This window comes from Schistocerca piceifrons, chromosome 5 (genome assembly GCF_021461385.2).
Source record: "Schistocerca piceifrons isolate TAMUIC-IGC-003096 chromosome 5, iqSchPice1.1, whole genome shotgun sequence".
NCBI classification, from domain to species: domain Eukaryota; kingdom Metazoa; phylum Arthropoda; class Insecta; order Orthoptera; family Acrididae; genus Schistocerca; species Schistocerca piceifrons.
Window position 1 is genome coordinate 692128980 of NC_060142.1, and position 19996 is coordinate 692148975.

At 38.0% G+C, this 19996-nt stretch overlaps 1 protein-coding gene across 2 annotated transcripts in view; it reads left to right on the forward strand.

The window, feature by feature from the left end:
* The window catches only part of LOC124797930 (PX domain-containing protein kinase-like protein), a 118434-nt gene that overhangs the window by 44457 nt on the left and 53981 nt on the right, over positions 1-19996 (forward strand). For both annotated transcript variants that reach the window (XM_047261064.1, XM_047261065.1), the window contains exons 4-6: positions 2286-2512; positions 2803-3046; positions 3128-3370. In XM_047261064.1, the coding sequence (XP_047117020.1) occupies positions 2286-2512; positions 2803-3046; positions 3128-3370 (714 nt within the window). The remainder of the gene's footprint in view (positions 1-2285; positions 2513-2802; positions 3047-3127; positions 3371-19996) is intronic.

Genomic DNA, 19996 nt, shown 5'->3' on the forward strand with positions numbered 1-19996 from the left:
GGACTATGTTTTGATGGTCAGGTCTTAAAATCTTTTCTTGTAAAACATGTTCGCTTTATGCTGAACCTCACACACGAGATGTCAGGTGAATAAAAAATCAGCACTTATAAAAGGTTTGTCATCGCTAAAATATTTAAAAACGTAAAGCACCTGAAGCAAAAGCATATGTCCATATACATATTGCCGACAGATGCTTGTTACATCATACAAACGCGGTAAGCATAGCACATCTGTTTACATATGATGGACATATTCTAAATATTGTGAATCCACTTCTTTATTGGTATTGTCAAACAATCTGTAAAGGTCAACTATGTGAAGTATGTAGTATATGTTACATCTCTGTATGTTTGACTTCTATGATCAGTCATCTTTAATATCTGTTTTACTGTATATGATCACTACATCATGATCAGTTTTCAATTACTATCCTATGGGTTACTGCTTACCGTGTTAGAACATCTACTATTCTGCTAAAGATACATCACGATGAATGTATAGTCAGTATGGACTCCATGTCTATATATGTAATGACGTGTGATTAATATTAGTCTTTGTTTGTAAGTATTACAAGTATGTGTTTTTCTGTAGTTGGCTTTTTATTTTCATTGATATAAGTACTGTGATGATGGTATTTTACTTACATTGATCATGATAATAAAGAAAGATTAATACAGTTTTATGTCATGCTCTTTCTCAAATATATAATGGTTGTTGGAAGTAGCCTGGGGGGGGGGGGGGGGGGGATAGGAACTTTACAAACTACTACGTTAGTTGAAATCTTAAAATTGTTTCTGATCAGCTTAACCAGTTGAGGACACAATTAGGCACAAATTAAGTAGTATATCATCGATAGAAATAAAGATTTTATATAAAAAAATGCTGCAGATTCTTTGTCTTTCCTTACAGGATGAATGTGAAGATGTTAAATGCCTGCTGTGCTGTCTGTTCTGTTGGTTTATGCAGAGCCTTGTCATCTGTAGCTAGCTTTACTTCAGGAACACTGCCCTCTGTCAGTGATTTGTTAATCACAATGTTGTTTTATTCAAGCTAGAGAGCAGATATGACTGTGCCCTCTGACTAACTGCATTATAAAAAATGATTTTGGCAAAGAATGTTTTGTGAAATAGTTTGCCATTTGTACAGCAAACCACTCACAAGTTAGGGAAGCATCTAGAATGTTGGGCATGCACTACATTTCATAGTAGGATTTAGCATTGTACAGTTCCTTTTGTATTGTAACATACTACTGGTTTAAAATTTTAATTCAACAGTGAAAATAATCAACCTTTGACAATATAATGTAATTGGAGAGATGATAAATCTACTCACCAAGTGGCAATAGGAGAAAACACACATAAAAAAAAGATTTTACTTATAAAAGCTTTCGGAGCCAGTGGCTCCTCCTTCTGGCAGAAAGCTTATATGAGAAGGAAAGGTTTGAAGGGAAAGAACGGGAGAGGTTTAGGAAAGGGATAGAGTTCAGAAAAGTCACCCAGAAACCCGGGTCATGGAGACTTACTGGACAAGATGAGAAGGAAAAACTGATTGTTGGGGGACTGCGCTAGACAAGATTTGAAAATCTGAGAGCTTAAGGGTGGAAGACAGGGTAATATGCAAGACCAAGTTTATTGCTAGAACATTGAGCATGTGTTAATGAGATTGAAAAGCTAAGTACATTGTATGTAACAGATGTGGAAGGGGTGGTGGTGAAAATGAAAGATGTAAAAAAACTCAGAGTGAAGAAAGGAGTAGTTACTGTGAAGAAATGCTGGGCTAGAAGAAATTAATGTAAATTAAGGCCAAGTGGGTGGTCAGAGCCAAGAACGTGTTGTAGTGCTAGCTCCAACCTGCGGTGTTCTGAGAAACGGGTGTCTGGGGGAAGAATCCAGATGGCGGATGTATTGAAACAGACACCAAGGTCATGACTGTTGTGTTGTAGAGCATGCTCTGCAAAGGGATGTTGTGTGTTGCCAGTATACACCCTGTGCCTATGCTCATTCATCCTAACTGACAACTTGGTGATAGTCATTCCAATGTAAAAAGCTGAACAACGTTTACATAACATAATCATTGTATGATACTCCATAATACAGTTATTGTAGAAACTGTTATTTCAAGAACATCGCTAAAGAACATTTTTTTATCTATGAGTGATTGGGTACTTACTATTATCAGTGTTACTAATTTAATGAAACAACTCTGAGTTTAGATGTTTAGTTAATAATCCACAATAAATCTCTGTAGTCTGTTTCTCTTGAATATATCTACTGCTGTCTTTACAGAAGTGGCTTTACAACATGTCTCAATGGCTCTTAGAGGAGAAGTTAACTATGAAATAATGAGGCCTATACCTGAAATGGGTTGGCGTATTCGGAAACATTATTTCCTGGTAAAAAATCATAACCAACCTAAAGATGAAATGGTGCTTTCTTGGGTTGAATACGGACCTGACAAACATCTGGATGACCGTGAAATGCTAAGTGCTTGCAAGAGCATTTCAAGTATGCAGGTATGGATCTAACATTATTCAGGCAGTTTATTTTCTTTCTTTTTATAGTCATTATCAATATTTGTGTAATACAGAGTTTTGCAGAAGATAATGAAATGTAGAAATGTATGTCGTTGTAATTGCAGCTGATCTAAGTGAATTGAACTGAAAACATTGAAGGGCATTCACTCAAACATCTTGTTTGCACTAAATTATCTGATAATTGCAAATTCCATTCAACCCATCTTCACCACTTTTCCAAGAAAAGTAGCTGTGCAAGTGATTTATCTGTTGGCTCTTTATTCCAACAGCATCCATTTATCCAGAAACCAGAATTTATAAACTGCAATGAGATTGGAGGGTATGTAGTTCGTGCTCTAAATAATGCAGGAACCTTGCGTGATTTACTGTATTGTTCAAAACCAAAATCAACGTTTCTGAGAAAGTACGGCAACCCCAAGCAGCGTAAGCCATTGTTGGTTGAAGAAGTTTCACTGTATGGAAAGCAGATCCTTGAAGCCCTTTCTTTCTTGAATTATAAAGGACTCCCATATGGTAAGTATTTTCATCACATTGTGGATGATCATTGTATGAATGTTACCACTGGTTGTTTAAGGTGTTTGTGTCATTTTACAGGCCATCTGCACCCAGGAAATGTAATCGTAGAAAATGGACGAATCAAGTTAATCGACATTGAAAATGGTATTTTGGGACTTCCATCTTTCTACAGGCCATATATACTACACCACAAAAAAATTAAGACAATGGAAGCAGTAGATGTGTATTGTTTTGGACATGTAATTTATGAAATGGCCTTCGCTTATCCTCTTTATGACTCAGTCTGTGATATTCTGCCACCACATTGTCCGCCATTACTACGTAAGTGTAGAAGAAATACAACATTTTTTACGTAAGAAGCTCAAATATCTGAATACAATCTCTTGAACTGTTAGGAAGATAGTGGAAATACTGTACCACTACTACTACTACATTTCTGTAATTATGTAGCATTAAGAAAATAGTTCTAATTGCCTGACAAAAATGTGAAGTACTCAGAAGGCATGCTCAGATGTTGTAACTTCAGCACATTTGTACTCTTGGCAGGTATGTAAATGATTACTGTTTTTCAAATCTAATGTTGTTACCAGCCATGGTAGGGTATATAAGACATTGGGAAGAGTGCTTGATGCTGAGTGATCACTGTAATGGACATAAAGATGCCACATACTCCTGTGAGACAGTGTTATCAGTACTTGATTTTGCAATGTGCCTCATTGTGTGTCTCCATTTGGCCGGCTTGTTGAACTGTGCAATATCCAGATTTGTGGGGCATTTGGTTGTGACAGTGACGCGATATTGACTGCATGGGAACATGAGGCCAGGTGCAGTAGTCATAAAAATTCTGGTTAACCACATCTGACCACCATAAGGGAAGATTGTCATATTACAGCTGGTAATCCCTTCACATCTCTGTTTACCATCTGAGAACAAGTAACGGACTGTGAAACTTCATGTGTGTCATCCTGCAGGATTTGCCAGAAACTATAGTCGAGACCGCATAAGAAAATTCCAGACAGCTCGCATTGCTGTTGACGGCTTTCATCTGCGGTGCTAATGGTTGCAGGCAAAAACTAGCCTTTTACAAAGCTGTGACAGCACCGAGGCATTGCCATAAATACATTTACCAAATCCCATTATGCCATTGATTGAGGTAGGCCTGAGAAGCTGCTGCATCTAGACCACTGCAACTGTTAGGGATCAACTTACGCCAGCTCAACTATAGCCGCAGTTGGACTAGGGAGTTACTGTCCCAAGTGTAGGCTGCTGTTAAGATCACAACACAAACAGCTGTGTTTGGAGTGATTCCATGTCAAGGAAACATGGACTGCTGATGAGTGGCATCACATTGTGTTCATTGATGAATCATGGTTCTGCATTCCCCCAGATGACCCTTGTCGGCAAGTATGGCAGCAACCTGGGGCGAGGTCCCATTTGTACAATGTTTTTGAGAGGCACAACAATGTTTATCCTGGTGTCAAGTTGTGGGGAGAAATAAAGCGTGACTTATGTCATCGTTGGTGGTGCTCTGAGGAAACTCTAATGGCACAACAGTATGTTGCGGACATCATGTGCCACCTCTCATGTAACAGTGTCATGGTGCCATTTTTCAAAAGGACAGTGCTCATCCACCTATGGCACATTTGTGTATGACCTGTGCACACAATGTTGAGGTACTTTTGTAGTCAATGATATCCCCAGATCTGTCACCAATGGAATGTGTGGGACCAGCTTGGATGTCAGCTCTGTTATAGTTCCATTATCAAAGATGTCAAGGATCAGTTACAACAGTTGTGGGACAGCTTTCCTCAGGAGAGAATACAACAGCTTTGTGACAATCTCTGCAACCCATTCATTGCACATATTCAAGCCAGAGGAGTGCAACATCATACTGATAAGCGGGCTCATACTGCTAAGCTCTTTGCAAATTTGACTCGATTTTCTTATTGCTGAAACAAAAGCAAGAACCCTCTCATCCCATGATGTTTCATTTTGTTTCCTCCTCCCCTTCTGGGTGCTTCACTACTTCTTGTTGAGCAATGTATATAGCAACATACTTATTGGGTAGAATTCATTATCACTATCATCTTGGAAGTGTCTTACTTCTAAAAGGACTGTTGCAGTCTGTCTCTTCATGGGATATCCCAGAACTTTCCTGCCATTTGGTCTCTGGGTTAGAACTGTATTGGATTCCTGTGTTGTGCACCTAGTTGGTGTATTGTAGCTCTTGTCCCTATACTCGTGCATGTTCTTCAATATTAATTGTATTAGATATTGATTTGTTTTGATTCTATAACTTACTACATAATATGGCAGTCACATGTTGCACTACATATTGTGCACTTGTCTTTACATTGCTTCACCGTACATGTGTTAAAAGGTGGTACCTTATATGCCAGGGGGGCCAAAACTGCCCATAGCCAGTATAAATTGTGATTTATTATGACATTTAGTTTCCTCAGTTATTACCCTTAAAATTGGTGGTATAGTGCCGGGTGCAATGTGTTCTCGTGTTAACAAGTGAAACTAAAACTGTGTGACCAAAGTTGAATTGTCTTAGTATCATAGAATAGATTTATATTTTTAATCAGAATGAAGTCTGATTTTTGTATCAGATAATAACAATTCGTAATGTGTATCTGCGATTAGCGTTTTTGTTATGACTGGTAGTACTGCTGTATAGTGAAACACATAACTTTATTATTCAGTGGTTTAGGTTTCTTTTAGTATAATCTTATCAGCAACTGATATATTTATTTATCAACAACTTATATTTATTATTATTTCACTTTTTTAAATATATGTCAGATTAACACACAAGTAGGATGGAACATCACACATTTCTTATGAAAATCTACCTCGTTGCATGTGGTGTTGAGTCAGGAAAGTTCCCCTTAAAATTCAGCTGATTCCCTAGCTGTGGCTAACTGACATCAAATGCTCAAAGAAATAAAACAAAAATTGGAGCAAATTCCTACATAGCTCCACTTCTCTTTTTTTTACAAAGCAAATACATAGGCTTTTCACCCCATTCATCTGTTACCTTCTAACCTGTACACAAATCACTGATTATTAATTTACAATATTCCACTACTAAGAACCAAGCATCCACGTCCACATTCAAAAGTCAAAGCACAGTACTTTGAATATATTACCATGTCCTAATATATAGTACAAGCTCATAATATATCACGAAGTTCAATGCTCTGGCTAAGACAAACTATCATAAACTCTCCTTCAGTTTTAGTTTATATTTCGTTTGAGTGTCGCAGTTCCTATTACTGCAGCTATCATCAATGATGCTGAAGTCTGGCAGCTGCATTGAAATGAACATGCAACATCAAATTCAACAACAATGTCTATATGAAGGCTGTTTAGAAAGTAAGTTCCAATGCTTGCTGCTGTGCAGAGGAGTGGAGCAGTGGAGTGATTTTTGCATAGCTGCTAGTCTGGCAGTGCTGTGTAAAGATTATGGAACTGTTGTTTTCACCACAACTGTAAATAAAAATGGCAGCTATCATCGAAAATTCTACTGCCTGTGAGTTACGTGCTGTACACGTTTTGGAAAGGTCGGGTGAAAGAAGTGGATGACAATCTGTTTTGATGTGAAGGTGAATGACAGAATCAGAGGAAATTGTTGGTTTATGTTTACAAAATTATCAGTCACTTCCCCTCAGGTATAGCTGCTGTCCACAAAATGGATACCTTGGGAGCCACCATAACATTTCTGATGCAGGAGAAGACTAATTCCTTAAATCATGTTTTAACATGGGCCGTAACATATATATGTCAATGTGTGTATGTGGGGGGGCGGGATCTGATGGATTGGGGCCACCATGTAAGCTTTCAAAGTGCCGCCAAACATTTTTTGCATAAAGACTGATGACAGCTGTTTTTTCTGCCAGCAAAGGAGTACTGTTCATTGATTTTATGAAAAGAGGTATTACAGTAAAGTCTGAAATTTCTTTGAGAACATAAACAAGTTTAGAATAGCCATCCAGAACAAAAGGTGTCAAATGTTGATTTCTGGCATCGTTTCTATGCACAAAAAGTTAGGTCACATAGTGCAGCATGCACACCAAAGCTGTTGAATAGTTTTAACAGTTAATTGTTTGATTGTTGTCTGTGTGGCCTTGATTTGTTGCTCAGTGGCTTTCACCTTTTTCTGAAGATGAAACTATGGCTAGGCTCACAGCAGTGTGAAGATAATGATAAGTTCAGCTTAGATCACAGACAGCAGAATCCTGCAACAAAGGCATAAAAAGCTCAGTTCGTCAGTATGACATGTGGTTGAATGTAGGAAGCAGTTGTGCAGAGAAATAAATGATGATTTTAACTTGGAATTGTATATTACAGTCATTGAACATTTGGATAAAGTCATCGAATTTACGTAAGTTCTCACAGGCATATGTCATCGATGAGTGGCTCAACATTTTGATGGATGGACATGTGCAAAGAAGATATCCACTAAGATTAGTAGAGCAAAGTGTTATCTCCCAACTGCAGCACTAGTTGCCGAGTTCTGACAAACTGGTGTCTGGGGGAAGAATCTAGATGGCGCATGTGATGAAACAGGCACTGAGGTCACAACTATCATGTTGTAGAACATGCTGTACAACAGGATATTGTGTGTTGCCGGTATACAACCTCTGCCTATGCTCATTCATCCTAACTGATAACTTGTTGGTAGTCGTGCTGATATAAAGGGCCGATTAGTGTTTACATAAGAGCTGGCATACAACATGTTGTTTCACGGGTGGGTCTCCTTTTGATAGTTTGTTTTGCCAGTTACAGGGCTAGTATAGGTGGTGATAGAAGGATGCATAGGGTAAGTCTTGCAGGGGAGTGGTCACAAGGGTAGGAGCCATAGGAGAATGGGGAGGGGGGCGGGGACGACACCGTATCTTAAACTCTTCTTACCCCCTCCCCCATTGTTTAATCACTAAGCTACAACATACAGGTAGATTAACACAATGTATCATGAGTACTTACTGCACTTCAACTGCCATAAACCATAGGTACTGTACAGCAAACTGTACTATCTTCTTGACACAGTAGTAGGAACTGTAACTGTCATAAGAATATGTGCAACAGGAATCCAACACACGTCTGTCAAATGTGCCCAGTGAAATGATCTTGCTGGTCCTGCCATGCTGTGAATTTCACTAACACGTCAGCTTAAGCTTCACAGCACTTTGCAACACGTTTTAAGTACCATTTGTCATCATAAGTAGCAACCTGGTTGTATGTTACCACTTTTGCTTCTGAATCCAGGGTCAGTCACACCATAAACAGACATGTTTGAATACACATGTTGAGCATGAACTTAAAATTACCCACTCATCTGCACATTATCAGAGTGCACTGGAGGAAGTGATGATGGCTCTTAGTGCCTGCAATAGTTTTAATGTGTTCCAGTCTGCTTTTTAGCAACTCTGTGACAAATTTCACTTCATGATTGTATGTCAGAGATATTTTTCAGTATCCAGGTAAATAACTTTATAAATGTTAGAATGTGGCCTTCTGCAGGAAGCTGCAGACTAGCTCATGATGCATTGCACTTAATGGTAGCACCAGTACCATCATGTACAGTTTTACCACAACTTGTTGCGAAAAAGTTCCATTATGCGTTAATGTGAAAATCATGGTAATGCATGCATAAATTCTTGAGATTTTTACAGTTCATTATTCATGTGTTCTGCAAGTTTTGCCTTACCTGGGCACTTTTTGCATCTTTGAGTCATGCTCTGATAGGAAGTGATGTCACACAGTTGTAGTTTCATCGCATCTTTGTAATCCAGAACAGAATCCTTTTAGTAGCAATCATCAGGTTAGCATTTTGATGGGTCTGGCATAGACATACATTGTTTGTCCCCCTTGCACTTACATGTACAATCTGTTTTGATGGAAGATTGGAAAAAAAGATGATGAACCCACTTTGGCGTTAGGGTACTTTTTCTTGAATTCTAAATATTTAAGAAATGTTACATAGTTAGACACGTTTTTGCATCTGCACATGTACATTTTCCATTGTCGCTCTAATATAATCATTCTTGCTGGGTGTTATTCTGCTGTAGTCATCATTTTTGTAAAACTATGATACTAGCACCTTTATTTCTGAACTCAGTTGCTTGCCCTGAGCCTGTTGAAGTTCTAGAAGCACTTCTTGGGTTGCTTTGATTTTCTTGGCTTGCCGTACTATTTGTCAAGAAACATTGAATTCCTTTGCAGTATGCTCACTAGACCAACTGGAAGTTGCAATGGTAAGAATAGCTACTTTTTTGTGACCTGTGGATAACGCACATTTTCCTTTCAAATAATGCACAATTTTGTCCAAATTGGAGCACGATTTCTGTTTCTTTGGAACAGATAATTCTTCCTCTACCACCATTAGTGTCCCTGCAGTTTTGTGTTTAGTTTCCATTTCAGCTTCTTGTAGTTTTCTACTACCACACTGGGTCTGTCTCTTTTCCCAAATCTCTTTGTCTTCATGGGAGACAAAACAAGAGGTAAAGTATTTAATTGCTCGGCCCCTGTGGTTGAAGGTGGCTGATACTCTTCGTCACTATCGTACACATTATCAGAATGTCCTTCACTTTTTAGTAGTGTGACACACCTGGAATGTAACTTTTGTCCTTGTTTCATGTTAAGTCCTGTGCACTGATTCACTTTCAGTACTGTTTTTACATCAACTTCTCGAAGGCTACACCTCACTGTCTCCTTACGGACCCGAAATGGGTCAAAACAACTTTTTTGTGGGAAAGAATACTTATCCACAAGTACTTACATGCAGTGATGATAAATATTCATGTTCCCTGAAATTGTATTTCTTGCACCCACAGGGCGATACTAGGTCTCCATAGCTACAAATCTTGGTCTGATTTATCCAGATCGTGTACAAAGCGAATGCTATATTTAGGTCCATACGTTGTTTTATGACATTTAGACTCTTTTTGTCTACCAATACTGCAACTTGTTGGGACAAAAGCACCACAGACACTCTCTTCTGCCTCCATACTGCCTTTACCACAACAGCACTGACCAGCCTGAACTAGAATCTTGAAAGCATGAGTAACCTGTGAAGCTTACTTGTTTCTTCTGTTCTTCCTGTTTAACAATGGCTCATCCTGTTCTGGAACACTTCCATTGTTTAACTTTCAGTTGTCAAATGGTTTCCAACACTTGCTGCAGCTTTATGTGAATCATGAATGGAATCTCTCAGGTAAGGGAGACCAGAGATGTCATCTTCATCTCTATTAATTGGTAAATCATATTAAACCAAATGTAACCAAATAAATATGTCAGTTTTCATTATACATAAATGCCTTGCAATAACATGTTTGAGACGTATTACATTATCTTCTACTTACGCAGTGTACGAAACTTGACATGGATATCACTTGTCCCTTTTGTGCTACAACACTTTGAAAATACACATTTTCCAGTGATTTTTCAATTTTTTTGTATTTTCCTGTGCATGTATCTCTCTCTCTCTCTCTCTCTCTCTCTCTCTCTCTCTCTCTCTCTCTCTCTCTGTGTGTGTGTGTGTGTGTGTGTGTGTGTGTGTGTGTGTGTGTGTGTGTGTGTAAGAGTAAGATGTGAACACAATACGTTGTGTGTGTTTTTAGCTCATATCAGGCTCACTACAAAAAGTATTATCCTCTTCCTGAGTGCATTATATTTGGCGTGGTGGCACCTACGGTATGTATCGTTTAACATGTTGTTTATTTTATCACATTTTGACATCTTTTATTTTCCATCAGAAACATGTCGGTGTTTTGACACATTGAGTGGGTTCCCTAAGTCAATGTTACTAGGTGGTAATTGCATTTTCTGGGTTTCACCACCTTCTTTTGCAAGCTATAATTCTGGAACTTATTCTCAGGGGAATTTAATAATTTGTAGATGAGCTTTCCACACATGGTAGCATTGGTGTGCTAAATTTCAGCCAAATCTGAGACTCATGAGCTGGAACATATTCTAAAAATGGTTGAATTGACATGGAATGACCTCCCCCTCCCCCTTTTTTCATCAGTCTCCTGACTGGTTTGATGCGGGCCACCACGAATTCCTCTACTGTGCCACCCTCTTCATCTCAGAGTAGCACTTACAACTTACATCCTCAGTTATTTGCTGTATGTATTCCAATCTCTGCCTTCCTCTACAGTTTTTTCCTTCTGCAGCTCCCTATAGTACAATGGAAGTCATTCCCGCATGTCCTGTCATCCTGTTCCTCCTCCTTGTCAGTGTTTTCCACATATTCCTGCCCTCTCAGATTCTGTGCAGCACCACCTCATTCCTTACCATATCAGTCCATCTAATTTTCAACATTTGCCTGTAGCACCACATCTCAAATCCTTCAATTCTCTTCTGTTCTGGTTTTCCCCCAGTCCATGTTTCACTACCTTACAAGGTTGTGCTCCAGACTTACATTCTCAGAAATTTCTTCCTCATATTAAGGCCTATTTTTGATACTAGTAGAATTCTCTAGGCCAGGAATACCCTTTTTGCCAGTGCTAGTCTGCTTTTGACGTCTTCTTTGCTCCATCTGTCATTGGTTATTTTGCTGCCTAGGTAACAGAATTCCTTAACTTCATGTATTTTGTGACCATCAGTCATGATGTTAAGTTTCTCACTGTTCTTGTTTCTGCTATTTCTCATTAATTTTGTCTTTCTTCGATTTACTCTCAATCCATATTTGTACTCCTCAGATTGTTCATTCCATTCAGCACATCATGTAATTCTTCTTCATTTTCACTCAGGATAGCAATGTCATCATTGAATCATATCATTGATATCCTTTCACCTTGAATATTAATTCCACTACTGAACCTTTCTTTTATTGCCATAATTGCTTCTCCGATGTTCAGATTGCACAGTAGGGGCATCCCTGTCTTACACCCTTTTTAATCTGAGTGCTTTGTTCTTGGCCATCCACTCTCATTATTCCCTCTTGGCTCTTGTACATTTTGTATATTACCCGTCTCTCCCTATAGCTTACACCTATTTTTCTCAGAATTTCAAACATCTTGCACCATTCTACGTTGTCTAATGCGTTTTCCAGGCTGACACATACTATGAACGTTTCTTGATTTTTCTTCTGCCTTGCTTCCATTATCAACCACAAAGTCAGAATTGCCTCTAGGATGCCTTTACCTTTTCTGAAGTCAAACTGATCGTCATTTAGTGCACCCATAATTTTTTTTTTTTCATTCTTCTGTATATTATCCTTCTTAGCAACATTGTCAAAAGCTTTCTCTAAGTCTACAAATGCTAGAAACGTAGGTTTGCCCTTCCTTAATCTAGCTTCTAAGATAAGTCGTAGGGTCAGTATTGCCTTACGTGTTCCAACATTTCTACGGAATCCAAACTGATCTTCCCCGAAGTCGGTTTCTACTTGTTTTTCCATTCGTCTGTAAAGAATTCGCGTTAGTATTTTGCAGCCGTGACTTATTAAACTGATAGTTCGGTAATTTTCACATCTGTCAACACCTTCTTTCTTTGGGATTGGAATTATTATACTCTTCTTGAAGTCTGATGGTATTTCGCCTGTCTTATACATCTTGCTCACCAGATGGTAGAGTTTTGTCAGGACTGGCTCTCCCAAGGCCGTCAGTAGTTCCAATGGAATGTTATCTACTCCCGGGGCCTTGTTTCGACTCAGGTCTTTTAGTGCTCTGTCAAACTCTACACGCAGTATCGTATCTCCCGTTTCATCTTCATCTACATCCTCTTCCATTTCCATAATATTGTCCTCAAGTACATCACCCTTGTATAGACCCTCTATATACTCCTTCCACCTTTCTGCTTTCCCTTCTCTTCTTAGAACTGGGTTTCCATCTGAGCTCTTGATATTCATACAAGTGGTTCTCTTTTCTCCAAAGGTCTCTTTAATTTTCCTGTAGGCAATATCTATCTTACCCCTAGTGAGATAAGTCTCTACATCCTTACATAATTTTATTACAGAACACAATTAGTCTTTCCCCTCTCTCACTCCTTGTCCCATGCCCATATTCTCCTATAATCTTTTCTTCCACTCCTTTTCCTACAATCGCATTCCAGTCCCCCATGACTATTAGATTTTCATCTCCTCTTATATACTGTATTACCCTTTCAATATCCTTGTATACTTTCTCTATCTCTTCGTCTTCAGATTGCAATGTTGGCATGTATACCTGAACTATAATTGTCAGTGTTGGTTTGCTGTCGATTCTGATAAGAACAACCCTGTTTATAGGTGTAAAACTATTTTTCGTGAGAAATACCATTGTAATTGAGTAACTATTAAGCTACTAATAGCAGAGAAACAGCAGCTAAATAGGAACATTCAGAAGGCAGCAGCTTTCTTGCTAATTTACTTGATTAAATTGTGATGGCATAAGCGTGAACAAGCAGTATAGTGTAAGTTTATTATTAATGCAGATTAAGTTTCTATAATGTCTTTCCCTCTTGTTAGTGTATACTGTAATGTTGTTATTTAATTCTTGAAGTTAAGATTTTACTCACTTATTGACTACTAAAAATATTATTTTTTAGGATTAAAGGAGACCACCATTAATTCTAAAGTCTTTATGTTTTACAAGAACTTTCTTACAACAAAGATATTATTCTGTTATTCTTCAATTTCTTGATAGAATGTCGACACTAAAACGCTCGAATCAATTGTTCTGCTAGTTCCTGTTGAGTTTGAGCACCATCTTCATCCAATAAGGCCTGCAATTTGTTGTCTTCGAACTTTTTCAGTGATTTCCCGTGCTTGCCGTTTCTCACGTCAAAATTACCACTTTTGAATTTTTTGAACTGCTAGAAATGCTGTGTTTTCCAAGAGCATTTTCGCCAAAAGCTTCGACAAGCATTCGATGTGATTCTGCACAGTTTTCTTAAAGGCTAGCACCATCTACAGGGAAATTCAGGTTTCATACTTATACACCTGGTATACTGCAGGGCAATGATTGAGCACAATGTCTGTTGTTATTATTACATAAATATCAAATTCTTTAAAGAATCAAGTTCCCATGTATAAAACACTCTCAAACATCTGATTGCTTTGCAAATGAGTTAATATGCTAAATATTTGATAATAAGAGTGCAACTGAGAAAAAGTTTAGGAAATATTCGAAACACTTAAAGTTTGTTAGAAGACACTAAATGTTCTCATCATGAAACTCTAGAAGAATAAAGTATGTGTGATTTGTGCCCTGTTTTAAACAAAAGCTAGTTTTTCAAGGTTCTCAATGTTTATGACAACATATCTCCTGAACTGTGTGTTCTACAATTACATAATTTTCCAGATACATTCAGTGGTAGAAGTGAATACTCTGAAAACTGTGTTCTGAATAGATAGTAAAGAAGTAATAAATCAAAATGTCATTCCTGATGCTGCAGTGTGACTGCATAAATAGTGAAAATGAAGTAAGTGATAAACTTTTTTCTTCCATCATATTGTGCAGGTGTGTCAGTGAGAAAGAGTTTAACATAGCCATGACAAAGTCACAAAGGAGGTATGCAACCATGTTGAAAAATATATCAAGGTTATAAACTGTTGAATAGGTCGCTGAAGGAAAAATCATTGACTTAATGCAAAATTACTTTATTAATCCATTATTATGCATTTCAGCATTTACTATAATCATATGTGTGTAGAAATAAAGTAAATCCCTTAACTATACATGAAATAAAATGAGTCACAAAACCAACATAGATGTACAATAAAAGCATTACAATCATAGAAAGACACATACCCTGAACCAGCCGATGTTACAAGAATGGACATGGCACTCTACAGCGGCATTGCATGAAATTACGTATGACTTACAAGCAGCATTAAACCAAGAAGAATAAAAGAAAATGTACAAGAACAGCAATAAAAATTTACAGAAGATGAGTTCAATGTAAAGAAAATTACGTAGTAAAATACACAGCACTTTCCGCGTCAGTATTGATGAGGGTACGAGGTTAGACACCAGATGACATTGCATATGCAACTACGGCACTACATAGTGACTGAGTTGTAATTGGTGGTATATAATACCTAGAAAACTGACAATGGTCAAAATAAAAATAAGCTTGGTTGCAGATGTCTAAAGCAAAACAAATAACCAGAACAGAACATTTGCCTGCCTGTTCAGAGTGAAAATAGCATACAAAAGTGCTGGAACAACTATATGTACTGTATGGCATAAATAGTTACAATGAATTAAACACTTAGTGCCGACATGTAGGCAACATGAAACAGTCAAGTGTTGTAAAGATATGAGGTTATATGTAAAGTGTAGTGGAAGTCAGTAAATGCTCTCATTCTCAAATACTGGAGGAATATGGTTCAAATATTGGCATGCCATTATTTAGGCTGCCTCAAGACAGAGTTTCTAGCTATATTACTTATCTTATTGTGTTAAAATTTTAACATAATATTATTATTACTAATTATTATTATTATTATTATTATTATTATTATTATTATTATTATTTTTCAACAAAGATGATAACGGTTTCATATACAGTTGACTCAACTATGTGGCGGAAGGTCAGGCCCAAGTCTGTAATAAATGACTCCCTCTTCTGTGTTGCAGTATCCCTCCATTTCTAAGATTGCCACCTCCTCATGTGTTATTTCCACCTGCATCACCACTTCCACAATATTGTCAGTTCATCGACTTAATCATTTGCCATGTATTCTTTGATGTCCTCTGCATCAACAGCCTCACTGGCCGGTACATTTTTGAGCAATGATATGTCATAGTTTCCATCTTTAACTTTGGTTTCGCTCACAGATTCAAAGTTAAAATGTCCACCTTCATTGTCGAAAAGAATTTTCCAAGACGTTAAAAGTAATATGTTCAGAATCTCTTCTCGTGCTTCGGCCAACTGCCTAATGACATCTAACAAGTCAATTGCCTTCACACCACTTACAGAGTTTTCATTGTTCACGATTGTTGTTATCAGTAAACTGAGAAGATGGTAGCAATACTTCTTCTTTAGCATTTCTATGATGCCCTGGTTCATTGGTTGATAAAGAGCAGCCACATTTGGTGGTAAAAATAATGCTTTGATATCTCCATCTGTGAGTCTGTCAGTGGCAGGGTGCAAAGATGTGTTATCAAAAAGCAGCAGAGCTTTTCTTGGTAAATTGTTGTCTTTCAAATATTTCTCTACAGCTGATACAAATTCATTTTGGATCAGGTTATAAAGATTTCTGAATTCATCCATGCTTTCTATTGATGATTGTAATGTAGGGGCAGTGAGTCTTGATTTATCAGGTATTTGAAAGCTCCAGGTTTCTGTGATTTCCCTATTAATGTAAGCCTAAGCTTGTGGTTGCCAGGCATTATTGCAAGCCAATATAGTAACTCATTCATTACTTTTCGTGGATCCAGGTGCTGCAGTTTTGTTTTTTGAAGCAAACATTTTCATAGGGAGCATTTTGAAATTTAAACTACTATCATTGTAATTTTACAATTGTTCCCCAGAAATCCCCTCATTGCTAATTAACTTTGAAAGGTAGTCTTTGTACAGAGGCACAGCATCTGTGTCAGTGAATAGAACCTCTTCACTAATTGTAATCTGGCAAATGTCGAGTCTTAAACTTAAGAAACAATATATATGGTCAACATGCACAGAGCACAACTTAATCATAGCTAACACTTGGTTTAAGAATCATGAAAGAAGGTTGTTTACGTGGAAGAACCCTGGAGATACTAAAAGATATCAGATAGATTGTATAATGGTAAGACAGAGGTTTAGGAACCAGGTTTTAAATTGTAAGACATTTCCAGGGGCAGACGTGGATTCTGACCACAATCTATTGGTTATGAACTGCAGATTGAAACTGAAGAAACTGCAAAAAGGTGGGAATTTAAGGAAATGGGACCTGGATAAACTGAAAGAAACAGAGGTTGTAGAGTGTTTCAGGGAGAGCATAAGGGAACAATTGACAGGAATGGGGGAAAGAAATACAGTAGAAGAAGAATGGGTAGCTTTGACGAATGAAATAGTGAAGGCAGCAGAGGATCAAGTAGGTAAAAAGACGACGGCTGATAGAAATCCTTGGGTAACAGAAGAAATATTGAATTTAATTGATGAGAGGAGAAAATATAAAAATGCAGTAAATGAAGCAGGCAAAAAGGAATACAAATGCCTCAAAAATGAGATATACAGGAAGTGCAAAATGGCTAAGCAGGGATGGCTAGAGGACAAATGTAATGATGTAGAGGCTTATCTCACTAGGGGTATGATAGATACTGGCTACAGGAAAATTAAAGAGACCTTTGGAGAAAAGAGAACCACTTGTATGAATATCAAGAGCTCAGATGGAAACACAATTCTAAGTAAAGAAGGGAAAGCAGAAAGGTGGAAGGAGTATATAGAGCGTCTATACAAGGGTGATGTACTTCAGGATAATATTTTGGAAATGGAATAGGATGTAAATGAGGATGAAATGGGAGATATGATACTGCGTGAAGAGTTTGACAGAGCACTGAAAGACCTGAGTTGGAACAATTCCCCCGGTGTAGACAACATTCCATTGGAACTACTGACAGTCTTGGGAGAGCCAATCCTGACAAAACTCTACCATCTGGTGAGCAAGACGTATGAGAAGGCGAAATACCCTCAGACTTCAAGAAGAATATAATAATTCCAATCCCAAAGAAAGCAGGTGTTGACAGATGTGAAAATTACCGAACTATCAGTTTAATAAGTCACGGCTCTAAAATACTAACGCGAATTCTTTACAGATGAATGGAAAAACTAGTAGAAGCCGACCTCGGGGAAGACTAATTTGGATTCTGTAGAAATATCGGAACACGTGAGGCAATACTGACCCTACGACTTATCTTAGAAGCTAAATTAAGGAAAGGCAAACATACATTTCTAGCATTTGTAGACTTAGAGAAAGCTTTTGACAATGCTGACTGGAATACTCTCTTTCAAATTCTGAAGGTGGCAGGGGTACAATACAGGGAGCGAAAGGGTATTTACAATTTGTACAGAAACCAGATGGCAGTTATAAGAGTCGAGGGACATCAAAGGGAAGCAGTGGTTGGGAAGGGAGTGAGGAAGGGTTGTAGCCTCTCCCCAATGTTATTCAATCTCTATATTGAGCACACAGTGAAGGAAACAAAAGAAAAATTCGGAGTAGGTATTAAAATCCATGGAGAAGAAATAAAAACTTTGAGGTTTGCCGATGACATTGTAATTCTGTCAGAGACAGCAAAGAACTTGGAAGAGCAGTTGAACGTAGTGGACAGGCTCTTGAAAGAAGGATATAAGATGAACATCAACAAAAGCAAAACAAGGATAATGGAATGTAGTCGAATTAAGTCGGGTGATGCTGAGGGAATTAGATTAGGAAATGAGACACTTAAAGTAGTAAAAGAGTTTTGCTATTTGGGGAGCAAAATAACTGATGATGGTCGAAGTAGAGAGGATATCAAATGTAGACAGGCAATGGCAAGGAAAGCATTCCTGAAGAAGAGAAATTTGTTAACATCGAGTATAGGTTTAAGTGTCAGGAAGTCGTTTCTGAAAGTATTTGTATGGAGTGTAGCCATGTATGGAAGTGAAACGTGGACGATAAATAGCTTAGACAAGAAGAGAATAGAAGCTTTTGAAATGTGGTGCTACAGAAGAATGCTGATGATTAGATGGGTAGATCACATAATTAATGAGGAAGTATTGAATAGGATTGGGGAGAATATAAGTTTGTGGCACAACTTGACTAGAAGAAGGGTCCGGTTAGTAGGACATGTTCTGAGGCATCAAGGGATCACCAGTGTAGTATTGGAGGGCAGCATGGAGGGTAAAAATCGTAGAGGGAGACCAAGAGATGAATACACTAAACAGATTCAGATGGATGTAGGTTGCAGTAGGTACTGGGAGATGAAGGAGCTTGCGCAGGATAGAGTAGCATGGAGAGCTGCATCAAACCAGTCTCAGGACTGAAGACCACAACAACAACAACAACAACAACCTTCATCTGCTTTAGTTTCCATAACTTTTTGGTGTTCACCAATAAAAGGAAAAACTAGATTGCTACTCACTGTAAAGATGACACTAATGTGCGTCTTTTCTTTGTACTTGTCTGCAACTCAGTGTGTCATGTTTACAGCGAGTAGCAATCTGTCTTTTCCTTATATTTTTGCTATCCAATCTAGTCTTTCCATTGTTTGTTTTTGGTGTTCAAGTTTTTTAACAAAGTAGTTTAGTTTTATATTTAATTACAGTTTACAGCCGCTGAGTACAGATTACCTCCCAGTGCCATTCTCACATTTCTTACTGTTTTGGTTTGTTCATATTCTGTTCTGCAATGTCCATTGACACTTCTATTTCTACCAAGTTTTTCTTTGAAACAGTGGAAATTCCAGGACAGAATAATAACAGCATTATGAAAAGGATAGATTTCTGCTGACCATATAGTGGATACATTGAGTTGCAAACAGACTAATCAAAAGTAAATTTTTGGCCAAAGGGCCTACTTCTGAATCAGACAACATGTTGTTGTTGTTGTTGTGGTCTTCAGTACTGAGACTGGTTTTATGCAGCTCTCCATGCTACTCTATCCTGTGCAAGCTTCTTCATCTCCCAGTACCTACTGCAGCCTACATCCATCTGAATCTGCTTAGTGTATTCATCTCTTGGTCTCCCTCTACGATTTTTACCCTCCATGCTGCCCTCCAATACTGAATTGGTGATCCCTCGATGTCTCAGAACATGTCCTACTAACCGATCCCTTCTTCTAGTCAAGTTGTGCCACAAGCTCCTCTTCTCCCCAATTCTATTCAATACCTCCTCATTAGTTATGTGATCTACCCATCTAATCTTCAGCATTCTTCTGTAGCACCACATTTCAAAAGCTTCTATTCTCTTTTTGTCTAAACTATTTATCGTCCACGTTTCACTTCCATACATGGCTACACTCCGTATAAATACTTTCAGAAACGACTTCCT